At 42.1% G+C, this 13,399-nt stretch overlaps 2 protein-coding genes across 5 annotated transcripts in view; one reads left to right on the top strand and one right to left on the bottom strand.

Moving 5' to 3' along the window:
* Window positions 1-801: 801 nt before the first annotated feature.
* Window positions 802-13,399, bottom strand: part of snx29 (sorting nexin 29) — a 153,441-nt gene continuing 140,843 nt past the window's right edge. Inside the window, exons 24-28 of one of the 4 annotated variants that reach the window (XM_088284001.1) lie at window positions 6,304-6,421; window positions 6,048-6,074; window positions 5,869-5,974; window positions 3,886-3,931; window positions 802-1,655 (exon numbers count right to left, since the gene is read on the bottom strand). The gene's annotated coding sequence lies outside the window, so the exon portion shown is untranslated. Of the gene's footprint in view, window positions 1,656-3,885; window positions 3,932-5,508; window positions 5,975-6,047; window positions 6,075-6,303; window positions 6,422-13,399 lie in introns of those variants that run through there. The other 3 variants (XM_088284002.1, XM_088284003.1, XM_088284005.1) reach the window with 3 other exon arrangements.
* Window positions 978-13,399, top strand: part of shisa9a (shisa family member 9a) — a 30,102-nt gene continuing 17,680 nt past the window's right edge. The window contains exons 1-2 of the mRNA XM_088284007.1: window positions 978-1,840; window positions 2,501-2,607. Of these exons, the coding sequence (XP_088140133.1) occupies window positions 1,326-1,840; window positions 2,501-2,607 (622 nt within the window). The 5' untranslated portion in view covers window positions 978-1,325. The remainder of the gene's footprint in view (window positions 1,841-2,500; window positions 2,608-13,399) is intronic.

Here is a 13,399-nt window from a genome sequence, read left to right as displayed (position 1 = left end):
CACTCACTGAGAGTGTGAATGGTTGTCTGTCTCTGTTGCTGTGTCTCAATTCAGGGTCTGCACCCTTCACAGGCTGTATTTGTCGAGTGGTGGGATCATTTGCGCCACGCAAAGGCTGTCCCAGTTCGACGAAGCGCAGAAATGCCCAACAATTCACTGTTTGGATGATGGCGCTGAAAATGGCAACACATGTGCGATTAGTTTCCTCTTCCCTATCTGTAAAGATTCAGGTAGAGTCGAGGATACTTAGTATTCACAACTATAGTACAAGTTTTAACAAAAGGAAATCAAGTGGTACTTTTAAGGATTGCGCCAATAAAGACCACACTATCTTCATCTGCGTCGTCTGAGGTGGGCTCAAGATTGAGATGCGGTTTGCAATATAGCCTTTTAAATGCAAAGGTCTGAAAAAACTTTTTCTCCAAACAGATTTTCTACCAAAATGAAAATCAATCAATTTAGCAACTAATTTAATTTAGCTTCAATGGGCCTCATAAAAAGGCTGTGGGGGTGGCCTTATTTGGCCGTCATTACTATTTGCAACAAATGTGTACTAATTTATTTACCTTTCCATTGTTTTTCTTTTGAGCGCCACATCAAATATGATAATACGTAATATAGGATATAATCAGTAATTTTTAAGAATTAAGGGCTATGTTCATCAACAGGTGTATTTTTTTTCTGAAACAAAAAATTACAAGGCATGGTAAAATCCGTATTGCGCAGCTGGTCAAACTTGAAAAAAAAAAAATCTAAAAAATATGACGTACAAGGGAAATGTAAAGACATTTTATTTTTAAATTTAGAGTCCAAAATACGTTTAGGGACACACAAATCCACCTCTGATTAAAAATTGCCGTTGACCCAGGCGCAGCATTGTAAATTGCATATCAATAGACTTCTTTTTCAAATCACGATTTCATAATGTCGGACCTCTATTCGAAGTCTCTCTCTCTCTCTCTCCCTCCCCCTTCCGCCTGTTTTCCTCCTCCTCTCTTGCGCACCAGGCTCTCGCACCACATTTCTCACTGCGCTCTCCTCGTCAGTGCTGCAAGTGGTGCGTAATAGCGCGCCGATGGATGCGTAAAGCGAGGCACTCCTTGCGAGGGAAAAAAAAAACACATCTTCCAGATAAGACACACAAAGCAAGCAGTGCTTTGAATCTCGCATGCTCTTAGATGATGTTAGTTAAGATGTTCATCAGCTCGGACGAAGGCGCGTTGCTGTTTGGGTGTATGTTCCTTGACTTTTCAGCGTGGCATGACCGAGTCCTCTCTTCGAGTCTCGGCGTTTCAGCGTGAAGTTGAACGGAGGAGGAAGCGACCATGAGAGGCGACTCCTTTCTCCTCGGCTTCCTGCTGCTCAAAGTTACCGCTCTGGTGTGCAAGGCGGACGGGGAGCCGGGCTTGCTCGGGGGCTTCGTGATGATCGCGACCTCCAACGGATCCAGGGAGGAGGAGAGCGTGTCCGAGGAGACCCCGCACACCGAGGACAAATGCCGGGGCTACTACGACGTGATGGGCCAGTGGGACCCTCCGTTTACTTGCACAACGGGCAATTATTTATACTGCTGCGGCACCTGTGGCTTCCGCTTCTGCTGCTCCTACAAACATTCTCGACTGGATCAGAGCACCTGTAAAAACTATGACACCCCACTGTGGATGAAGACCGGCCAGACCCCGTATAAGAAAATCAACAAGATGCACGACAGCACAAAAGACAAGACGAACTTAATTGTTTACATCATTTGTGGAGTTGTGGCTATTATGGCGCTCGTGGGGATTTTCACCAAATTGGGTCTCGAAAAGGCGCACCGACCGCAGAGGGAGAACATGACCAGGTAATTGTTGAATGCTTTTCCTTTTCACATTAGCCTAAAAGAAATTAATAAAAAATGAAAATAAAAAAAAAAATAAGCCCTTCCTTTTTTTTTTTTGGTAAACTTGCAAATTTCGCTCCAATTCGACTGTGCGCACCTTTTGCATACAAAATCCAAAACGAGACGAGTGGGCTACTATTTCCCCTCTCCCAGCTGCATCCACTGTGTGCTGTGGCATAACATTACGTGAGCCACGCTCCTCTCAACAGGCGGGGGCGTTTTCTTTCACCCGAGTAAGGCATCGCGCTCCATTTCTGCAAATGCTCTCATAGGAGCTTAACTGTAGCATGTGCAACGATCGGGGGGCGTCCATTCATTTGAACTAAATAGTCGTGGTGTCAATCTTGCAATCGGCTTTGCAACCAATCGCATAGAAAGATGCTGCGTAGTATAGGCCTCGTGCAGTTCAGCTGAATAATCAAATTACACACATAAACGCACGTGTTACTTCATTGTGGGAACGATGAGGGGATTTGAACACATAGTACACTAAAGTGCTACGATATGGAAACATGAATCCAAATGCTCATTAAGAACAAATAAGATGACCACACAGCTAAAAATAAAAAAAAAAAAACAGGTGAAAAAATGCAATCCTATTTCCTCCCAAATGTTTTACAGGGCGGTGGCCAGTGTGCTGCAAGGCGGGTGCCCAGGTGAGCAGTATCGAGGGGAGGAGACCCTTGGCATGCATTCCAAGCATTATGTTTCCAGGGGTGCGAACCTTCGTAAGTTTATTTATTTATTTATTTTTTGTCAGGATATTAAAAAAAAGGGGGGGGGGGGCCTGGGGGGATGGAACGTGGCTATTCTGGTGCTGGAGCAAGTTTGTCATTGAACTGACCAGATTATATGCATCACAACCTCATGATGTAACTGGACTAAAGAAAGTGGGTGTGTGGGTTGGGGAGGAGCGTGCAGCTGTGTGAGGAGGGGGGCGGGGCGGTGTTAGCAGAATGCCGTCCATTTATGTGGAATCCCGAAGGCTACTGTACCACCAAGCCTCATTGTGTTTTAACAACCGAGATCAAACAAAAATGAACATGCAAATATGAACGGACTTGATGAAGCGCTATTAGTATGCAGCGGTCCAAGCACTTCAAAGTAGTTGTAAGTCATTAAAACAACAACCGACACCAATTTGTCATGTTTGGCCGACGATTTCCGCTTCGTTGTACGATTCGTGTTCATTGTGCCATGTAGTTGTATTTCCTTCGAGCTTTTAATGTTGCACAAGCCAGCACACACGTGGGAATGTCGTAGTGTGCCTTGTAAATATGATCTAGAATAACTATAGGATTTTTTTTAACAGCAAATTAATTCCAGTATGAGAAATAGCATGACAAAAAAAAAAAAAAAACAGGTTGAACGTACTGAAAAAATAAAAATAAAAATAACACTTGCCGTCTTTTGCTCATTGCGAGTGGGCATCTTTATTCCGTCCTCACAGCGGGAGAGACGAGATAGTGGGGTGGCCTATCACCTGAGTGGACGCTGCTGTGAAATGGCGATTACTATTTGCAGCGCGGAATCTACACTCCGTGAACCCTCTAATCCTCGAGCTTGTGGGTAATCATGTGGACCGTTATTAACCTCTGAGATCGGGAAAAGAAGCCTCTGTATCAAACAGGAAGCCCGGATTGGTTCAGGGCTTCTTCCGCCGGCATGGGTGGCTATTCATTACAAGGGGGGGGGGGGGGCAGAGAGGGGAAGTTGGCTCGGAGAGGAATTAGGTATGGATTTGCAGGATATAAACGTTTTGTTCTTATTTTAAATGATTATCAGACGACGCATGGACTGAAAGGGGCATTATCGTGTCGGTGTGAGTGCATCGAGAAGAGGAAGAGGATAATGGTTGGCTGGTAATTGCAATGTAAAGATAAGTGCCAAGGTTAAATGGGCCACACGTTTGCGCGGCACAAAGGGCATTTGTTCCCATATAGCGGGTTTGTGCTGGAAAATCTATTCTTGGCACACATATTGATTAAAGCTTATGGCATGATTACCTTATTACTGGCGTCAATGGAGCTGGTCTGGGAATTCGTTGCCGACCTGTTCAGGGGAAAAGAATTCCTTTTGAGCATATGTCAATTAACGATTGCAATTTTTTTCTGTGAATAGATCTCTGATGAGGGCCGCTGTTTTGTCATGTGCGTACTCCGGGATTCAGAACTGCACACAATCATGCTTTGCTGTGTCCGTGATTGTTTTTAACAATGTGCACAACAAGGGGGAGGGAAGACATGCAATTTTTAATCAATAAGGCGATGGTCTGCGGCATTTGCAATGCTGGGGATTCGTGCGCCTGGACAAGTTTCTTGTTTTCATATCCCCAGCTGGACCGACTGGTTGGCTGACTTTGTCTCAATACCCAATAGCGTCGGTTTGAATCCTCAAAGGCTCAAAATCCTGCAGCGCTTCACTTTCAGCGTCAAAGAGCTGAAGAGACAAAAAAAAAAAGAGCGGAAGTGGGAATGGGGAGAGGGAACAGCATAATGTGTGGAGTAAAAAAGATCTTAGTGGCAAACACTCACACTGGCGGCAGCAGCCATCGCAGAAAGCTCTGAAGGCTTTCCTTTTGCAATTGAGGACGAAGGCGTGTATGCACACAAATCCCTAGGGCAAGTTAGACTTAATCCAGGATACATATCAAATGCTCTTTTTTTTTTTTTTTTTTGGGTACTAGAAATAATCATGTTTCATCTCAGAGTGAAAAGTCAGTATAGTGGAAACTCCATGATGCCGTCATATAGACATTTTAACATTTAACCTCCAAAGAGAAACTAAAATTGCCCTAAATGAAACATGGAAGCCTCATGAGCTATAATGACACTTTTATGACACGCATAAAAAAAAAAAATTGTAAATCATTGCGCCACTATATATTATTTACAGTAGGTAGAAATTCCAACAGCAATGAATCTACGACAGGAGTCATGCTCATAAGTTGACATACCCAGGGGGTGTGTAAACTTATGAGCACAAGTGTTTGCCTGCCAACTAGTGGCAAATGGTGATATATACCAGGGTTGGGCAAACTTTTTGGTTGGCGGGCCACAATGGGTTCTAAAATTTGACAGAGGGGCCGGACCTGGAGCAGATGGATGGAGTGTTTTGGCCACCTCACCTCATCGGAGAAAAAAAAAAAAATACATTTAATTTTAAATGAAAGTGAACAAAAACATTTCAACAAAATGTCTTTGACACGCCACAGTATTTAAAAAATGAAACATTAACAAGGTTTATTGATTTAATTTTTTTTCAAGTTCGGCGGGCCGGATTAAAACGTTGAACGGGGCCGCATGTGGCCCCCGCGCCGTAGTTTGCCCACACCTGATGTATACAGTCGTGGACATAAATTTCTATCCTTGTAGGTGATGTTACCAATTGTACATGTGCAAAAATATTACCGGAATGTGCTTTACAACACACATAAAAAAAAAATAAAAAAAAATCTTCAGCAATAGATCCTCTGACTGCTCAAGAGTTAAACCAGCGATGCATCCCGGTCAGATTTAATTAACAGGCTAATTTTGTATATTAGTCTGAATGAATCATTGGTCTGATTTCTCGCACTATAATCAATATTGACAGTGATGTATCTGACATCGGGGGTCTCACATTAGAGCTTCAGGTGCACGGTTCGCTTTAATAAGACAAAAGAGATGGCCGCATGCGCACAGCGCGCGCTACTCACAAAGCAAGTCCCCATTTGCCGTCTTAATTATCTTCCCCCAGCAGTTGTAATCTTTTCCTAAACATTCCGAGATGGGAAAGATAACATTTTAATAGGTAATTGCTTGTGAGGAAAGTCCGTGTCGGCAAAATACTTCATCTGCGATTTCACTTGTGTGGAAGTGGCCAAGCGCACGTCAGTGTGTGCTGTACTTTTTTTTTTTTTTTTCCCTTCCTTTTAATGCACAGCGCAGACCTGTCAAAAAGAAGCTTGGTGTACCCTGTAAAAAAAAAGTGGAAAAAAGGAGTGTGACCTTTGTGTCCCCCGCTGTCACTGGAGCCTTCACTGTTCCCCATCAGATTGCAGAGTGTCAGAGCGGAAGCGAGGGCCTCAGTTACAGATCCGACTCACAGGGCAGGCTGAAAATACATCGGCGAAGAGAGAGTGTGAAAGGGAACATGACTCGGCAGGACCAAGCTAACTGTGACGTGCCTTTGCTGTAGTGCCGTCTGCTTGGAGCTCAGTCGGATGGGGGGGGGGGGGGCAGACAGAGTACAGTATTTAAGTCTTTTTTTCCTGTGCTTGTTCCATTTATCGGAAATATATTATTTACATATGAAGGGGGAGGAGTCAAATTGGAGGAGACTATCTGGCCACAAGACAAGACAATAAGTCACATTGTTCAGCATCTTCTGTCTCTCTTCCCTGCACCCCCCCGTGGTAATTATCTTAACGTGAGGCCCCTCACCATCCCCGAGACCCCGTTAGACGCCCGTTTACGAGAACCGAGGTGCCGCACAGCCGCTATCAACTTGATGGCAGAAATTCCACTCAGTTGAGGCGCAGAGGGGCCGTGGACAGGAAAGCTGCCAACACAAAAACAAGTTATGTGATGAGAAGGAATTGTCGTGTTAGCAGATGATGAGAAGAAGAGGAGTATCGTAGAATAGTTGTTGTTTTTTTTTTTACACAGCTACAAGCTAGCTTCAGTGAGGAAATAAAAAAAAAAAAAATAAAAAAAAAATCGAGCCACAGCCCATGATGGCTTCCACCACCCCCATCCTTTCAAGATGAATATTAATTATTTCATTTACCGTGATAAAGTCTTGCCCCGCACATGACAGGTAATTATGCACAAGAGTGTGTTCATGTGTCCAAGTACGTACACTAATGCGAACGCTCGGGCATGCAAATGTCAAGCACGTGACCCTGCGGTGCACCTCAGTCAAATCTTTTGAGTGCACACAGCTAAATCGCATCCATCTCTCCTTATCGCTTTCCTCATTTGCATAAATTGTCGCACCACAGCACTGTTTACCGTATGCCAGGCTGTCACCGAATCGGCTGAAAGACTTCCCATCTGTATGTTTAAACAGGTGTTTATCACCACCGGTTTGTAATTAACTGCTACATGGTATCTTTTTAATGGTCTGATATAATAAACGAGTTACAAATATTTGGACACTTTTCTGTCACAATAAGTCAAGCGCAAAGCTAATTATTCATCAAAACATGGCTGGAAACACAGCTTGGAGTCGAGGCTTTGATTTGCTTGGATGTGTTTGCTAAGTTGAACGCGGGCATCTTTATTAATCAAACTGCAACGTTCCTGTGAATGATAATACCGCTGACTATCGAACATGCCGTGTAATCTGCTTCGAGTTCCAAAGCTGGCTGACCGGCAAAAAAGGGTCAAGTGCCCAGTTCTCATGTAAACAGGTGACCAGAGATCTTCATTGGTGCATTTACCACAAACGAAGTCCAGCCGAACTGTGTCATGGTGGTACTATGAAAAAAAAAAAAATATGTGATATCACAATTCACAGCGCTCACATTTAATTGGTGATGTAATTTCCCACTTTATGGGTGTACAGGCACAGCAGTGCCCCAACTATTTGTCTGCAAACAATTAAAAAGTAAATTTTCCATAATAACATCCCTATTAAATATATGAAGCAACTCCCAACGATGCGATACAAATGAAAGCCATTTATTTATTTTTTTGGGCCATTTTCGCCAATATATCTGAGATGACACCAAAAAGCGCCCAGTCATGTGCCACGGCAACATGCACGCATTTATTTCCTGGGCCTGCAGCCTGGGGGGCAAGCGGCAGATTTGCCTGGATAGCTGCTTGATGCCACCAGCATTGTAAAAAACAAAAAAAAAACGCACAGGCTGGGAAAAGCTCACGCTGGGGGCGCATTTGTGAAGCTTCCCTCCTATTCGCATGGCGCGTTTATTGCGCCCAAGTCTTTGGAGAGGAGGCGCCGCCCACCTCCTTCTTGCCCACAGGCGTCAGTATGGCTTGGCTCATGCGCCACCCTGCCCGGAGGAGGAAAGTCCACGTTGGCGCTGCTCTCTTGCATACATATGGACAACACAACCACCACCTCCAACCCGACCGGGTTCTGGCCCGTGGCTAGGGGACATGTGGCTGGTGGAAATGCGTCATGATGCCGGGAATTATTTTTTATTTATTTTTTTGCTTCGACAGATCTTGCTCCCGTCTGCAGATTAGCAGCCTGGAAGACCGTCACAAAAACAGCCCCCTTTTTTTTTTTCAAATGTATTTATTTTTTTATTACTCTCATCCTGCTTCAGCTCTCCTTTGTCTTGTAACTGCGGTTTCGTTTTTTTATCCTTGGGATTCATTCCTCCCAAGCGTCAAAATCAGTTGTGCTTTTTACCTTGGATTATTGTTTCTACATGAAAAATCGCTCCCATTTGCTGTAAGAAATAAACACGTCTTTTAAATTAATGCATCGAACGCATCGAGGTTGTTCACCACCTCCCCCATCATTGTATTATTGTTACATTTGAGAAAAGAAAAAAAGAAATCAAACTAAACAAAGAATGGAGGAAAAAGAAGACGCAGTGAAGAAAATTATTTTTGGACCTGGGAGTGAAATCCAGAAGCACATTGGATTGTATTGAATACTTTTCAATTGCCCCATCGATTAATCGAATTATCAGTTAAAATGTTATTTTGCCAACATGAATCACCAAAGATGAAGTGGATAAAAAAAAACAAAAAACAAAAACGCCGTTTGTACGTAGTCTGTTTTTTACTAATTTTGCTAGCTTGCGCGTTTAACAGTCGCGAAATGCGACCGACAATTAGCATTTGAGTACATTATCAATGGATGGAACAGAAAGAAGTCGGTCACTTTTCAAAATAAAATATTTTTCAGCCTCGATTAATAAATAAACCAGAAGTACTGCATGTTTTTTTTTTTTTTTTATCTGTGCGGCCAGTGGACCGGTATCGGGGCCACGGCCCGATGTTGCGGACCCTCGCTCAAAACGATTATTCAATTCATAAATCAATCATCCATTAATTGATAATCAATAGCGTCGTCACTGAACCTAGCAAGCTTGTTTAAGGAATGCAGGAGGAAAAAAAAAACCGCGAGAGCACGCAAAGAGATTCCAACCTTGAAAATCCAAACTTCCATCCCATCGTGCGGTCTGGGAAAATATACGACCAGGGAAAATTCATTTTAATTTTAGATGTAGAGAGAATGATATTCACCTCCCCCGGTGTGAACGGCATCCTCTCCAAACATGGTCGCAGCTGCTTCGGCATAAATCGGCAGATCTGTGTGCCACCCTGCAGTGGTGTTGTCCACCTCCAGGGTGGAAACATAAAACGGGCAGGTGTGATACGATGGCAATCATCGGATGATATCAATATTAATACGCTTGGAAAAATTCACAAATGCAAGGAGCTGAAGCTGAACATTCTGCATACATGCGAGGGTAATCATGCTCAACGATTAATGCCTTGGCCTGTCTCCGCTCATGTTACACTGGCAGCAAATTGGATTTTATTTGCCCGTGCCAGCCATTTCGTCCGGCTGCATGTTTGTATTGATTTTAATCTTCAGCGCGCCCAAAACGAGCTGAGATTTCTTCTCGCCAATTCCAATGGATTCTACCATGCTAAGATTAACAGTTAAAAGTTATAAATCAAACTTTTTGATTGGCGGGCCACAATGGGTTCGAAAAGGAGCAGATGGATGGAGTGTTTTGGTAACCTCACCTCAAAAATTTTAAATGAAAATGAACAAAAGCATGACAACAAAATATATGTCTTTGAAAAAACACAGTATTTAGAAAATAAAACATTAACAAGGTTTATTCATTTCATTTTTTTTCAAGTTCGGCGGGCCGGATTGAAACGTCCAACGGGCCTCATGTGGCCCCCGGGCCGTAGTTTGCCCACCCCTGTTATAAATGATACATAATTCATTGCGTGCAGCAGCGCAACAGATTTGATTTATGTGTGACTGCCTCCTCTGACCCACAATATTTATCTCCTGGTGCCTAAACTCAAATGCATCTCACAGAAATTTCAGGATACGTTGCCGATGTGAAAACAACACGGTTATCTCCTTCTAGTGAGCGGGAAAGAAAAAAAAAAAGCACAGCCGCCGTTTTATGAGTTTGTCCAATATTTAAGCGAGATCTCACAGTTCTGATGTTTGAACCTGCTGTGTGGAATTTGCTTGTTCTCGCTGTGCTCGCGTGGGTTTTCTCTGAGTAGTCCGGCTTCCTCCCACATACCCAAAAAGATGCATGCTAGCTTGATTGGAGAGCCATGTTTGGAGAGATTGCGAAAGAGTTTTATTTAGCCAATTGACTGTTGTTAATGTCAAGCAACTCAGATGCAGACGGAAAATAACACTTTCATAGACTGTTTAATTATGTTAAAGTTTTTTTTCCCAATATTGTGTCTGACACTTGCCTGAAATACATCTTTAAATAATTACTTGAGTCCAAACCAGGCATGGGCTAACTGCGGCCCGTTAAACGTTTTAATCCGGCCCACTGAACGTGAAAAAATGAAATGAAGAAACCTTGTTCCGTTTTATTTTTCCTGTAATTCTCATGTGTCCCCACTAGGAGGCGCACTCTAAGACACATTTTGTTGTAACGGTTTTGTTCATTTTCATTTCAAATTAAAGCATGTTTTTGCTACATACTAGATGTATTTTTTTTCACAAGTTACCAAAACACTCCATCCATCTGCTCCCGGCCCCTCTGTCAAATTTTATATATAAACCAACCTCCAACTCCTGTTAGCTAACCAAAAACTGAAACTGTAGCAAAACCAACCGCCAACTCTCGGAGATAGAAAGCAGTAGACCGAAAGAACCAGGGAGTAACAAAAGAGACTAAAGGGAGTGATGCGTGCGAATTTACGTTCCTTAAAAAGGATACTTTTCATCCCTAGAACGCAGCTTTTAGCAGTTATTACCCAAAAGGTGTGGACTAAAATGAATTGCATTATTAACTACTTTTTTTATGTCGTTCATTTGGGAAGACATGCGCCGGTGCAGAATTCTTACATTTGCGCACGGGCGCCGCGAGCACACGCTCACGCTGTATATTATTTATAATGTATCCATTGCTTGTCTGGTGAACTGTGCATATATTGTTAGAAACTAAATATGATATATGTACGCTACACCCTTGTGAGAACTTGTAAATATTGTTGCCCTGGCTCTGGGCTAGTTTGGGAGTTTTTTTGTTTTTTTTGGCAGTGCAGTCAGGCCCAGTGGCAATGAATGGTCGCATGTTTGGATGGAGGGGTTTGGGGGTTACCCATATGGGATTTCCGAGTGACCCACTTCTTACCCTCACGTTGCTGCAGAGGAGCCTGTGTGCCTCGGTGCACTGCAGCATTCATCAAGCAGAGGGGGGCATCTTTGTCCATCCGCACTCCTTGTTGCCATGGCACGACGTTTTCAGTTTCCACCAAGCGCTACACCTCGGTTCAGCTTGTACAGGCAATTTGTTGTGCTTTAAAAGTTATCATGATCCATTTTTTATCACTTGTCTAATTCAGTATTATTACATTCATTATGCAGTTTTTTTATTTAATTTTTTCAATTAGTCAGTTTTAATTGGTTTCTAGAGCTGTTAGTATATATTTTAAAATAATAATATAATTTTAGTTTAGTTATTAGAATTTTTATTAGTTTTAGTTTAATAAAAATAAATAAAATAAATATAGAAATACATTTGAAATGAACCCCAAAAGCTAACGTAATTATATTTTCATATACAACGTTGTATGATATAGCTTCAGTTAGTTTTCTTTTTTTAAAATCATTTTAGTTCTCATTTGATTGAATTTAATTTCATTAAATATAAATAACATATATATAAATATATATATATATACACAAATATAATATGAATATATATATATATATATATATATATATATATAAAAATATAATATAAATAATATATATATATAAATATAATAAATCCACCCGTTATACAGTTATCTCCACCCTTCCTTTATTTTCAGTGTAAAAGCAAATGAAGCTTTGCCACTCCAAATCATACGTTGGAGAGCTGATATGAACTCTACCATATGGTGGATTTAAATTGCCTTGCAAGAATTTGAATGAAAATGTTGCCATGTGACAAGTCATTCTGTAACAAGCACAAAAGGTATTCACACAGAAACCTGTGCTAAGCCCTTGCATCAATAGGCTAACCCAAAACCCGTAAAAAAAAACAAAAAAACAAAACTCACAACTAGAGTAAAGTAGACTGCGCCACTGTTTGTATTGTTGATAGTTCCAGTCATAGTCTTTCCCACAAAGACATTTCCACATGGAACACAATAACGTGCACACACACACACTCACTGTACACCATACCTCCTGCCAGTGCTTGTGTTCTCCTGCCCACAAATGAAGCGAAGCATCCTTCCTTCCATCAATAACCTAGTTTTTGCCTCTCCCCTCTCCGTTTTAGCCTCGTCCCTCCAAGGGAGTATGGATGTCTTGCCCAAGACGATTACCGCATCGAGGGCCATCAATACGTGCCATGTTTAGTTTACATTGCTAATAATAGAACGTCACCGATGTGTGTTTGCGGCCGGAACAGACAGGCGCGCTCAGTGGAGTGTGGTATTCACCACGGGGCTAATCTGTATCTCTTAGTGAGGAGGAGTCCCTCTGGGCCTTTTGCGAGGTTCCTGAAATAATATTCCATTCCTCCAAATTGTACATCATTCATGAGCTGGGAGAAGATAGGGAAAGGTATCCAATAAACGGATGTGTGTGTCAATGGTGCAGTAAAGTTCCACTGGCCTTTGTTTTGCAGCTGGCCAAGAAGGCAGTCATACAGGGAGATGACGATTAAAGGAAAGCACCACGCAGGATAAACCTGTACTCAAATAAATAACCATATAGATAAGCGCTGCGTGCCTGCCATGTGCAGATATGAAAAAAAGCATATTGCGAGAATGCAAAAGAGAAGCAGAATACAGCGATCACTCCAAATATCGGATTTTTTACAGATTATAAACTGCTACTTTTTCCCCCCCAAATTTTGAACTCTGCCGCTTTTAATAATTAATTTCGTAATGAAAAATTTTAATAAGTGTTGGTATTGTATATAGTTGAGCAGAAATAAGCATCTTGAATTGAGTTTAATACGCATAGGGAACGAGTGCCATAAATGCATCCATCTCTGCAGTTCCATGTTTTCAGGTACTGCCGCTTTCAATGAGGTGCGATTTCTCATCCGGAAATTACGGCACCAAGCTTAATCAAAGAAACCCTCACTTTGTATTTTGGACAACTTAGCAATTTGATGATTATTCCAAACTGGAACAGCTCAGAGTGGACAAAAAAAAAAGAGAAAAACAAACAACGTTAGCATGCTCGTCAATGCAGCATTCAATGGCCAGTCGACGGAATTCAACTCATCAACTAATGTAGCATTGTGGCGCATGATATAACCAAACACAAATCATCATGGACAGCAACAAACCTTCACTACTATCAGCTGGTTATCAGAAGCTAAGACTCATT

The sequence above is a fragment of the Idiotropiscis lumnitzeri genome, chromosome 20 (assembly GCF_059441095.1).
Source record: "Idiotropiscis lumnitzeri isolate Australia: NSW breed Sydney's pygmy pipehorse chromosome 20, RoL_Ilum_1.0, whole genome shotgun sequence".
Lineage (NCBI taxonomy): Eukaryota > Metazoa > Chordata > Actinopteri > Syngnathiformes > Syngnathidae > Idiotropiscis > Idiotropiscis lumnitzeri.
The sequence above is the reverse complement of the archived record's forward strand: the minus strand, read 5'-3'. Positions and strand labels throughout refer to the sequence as shown.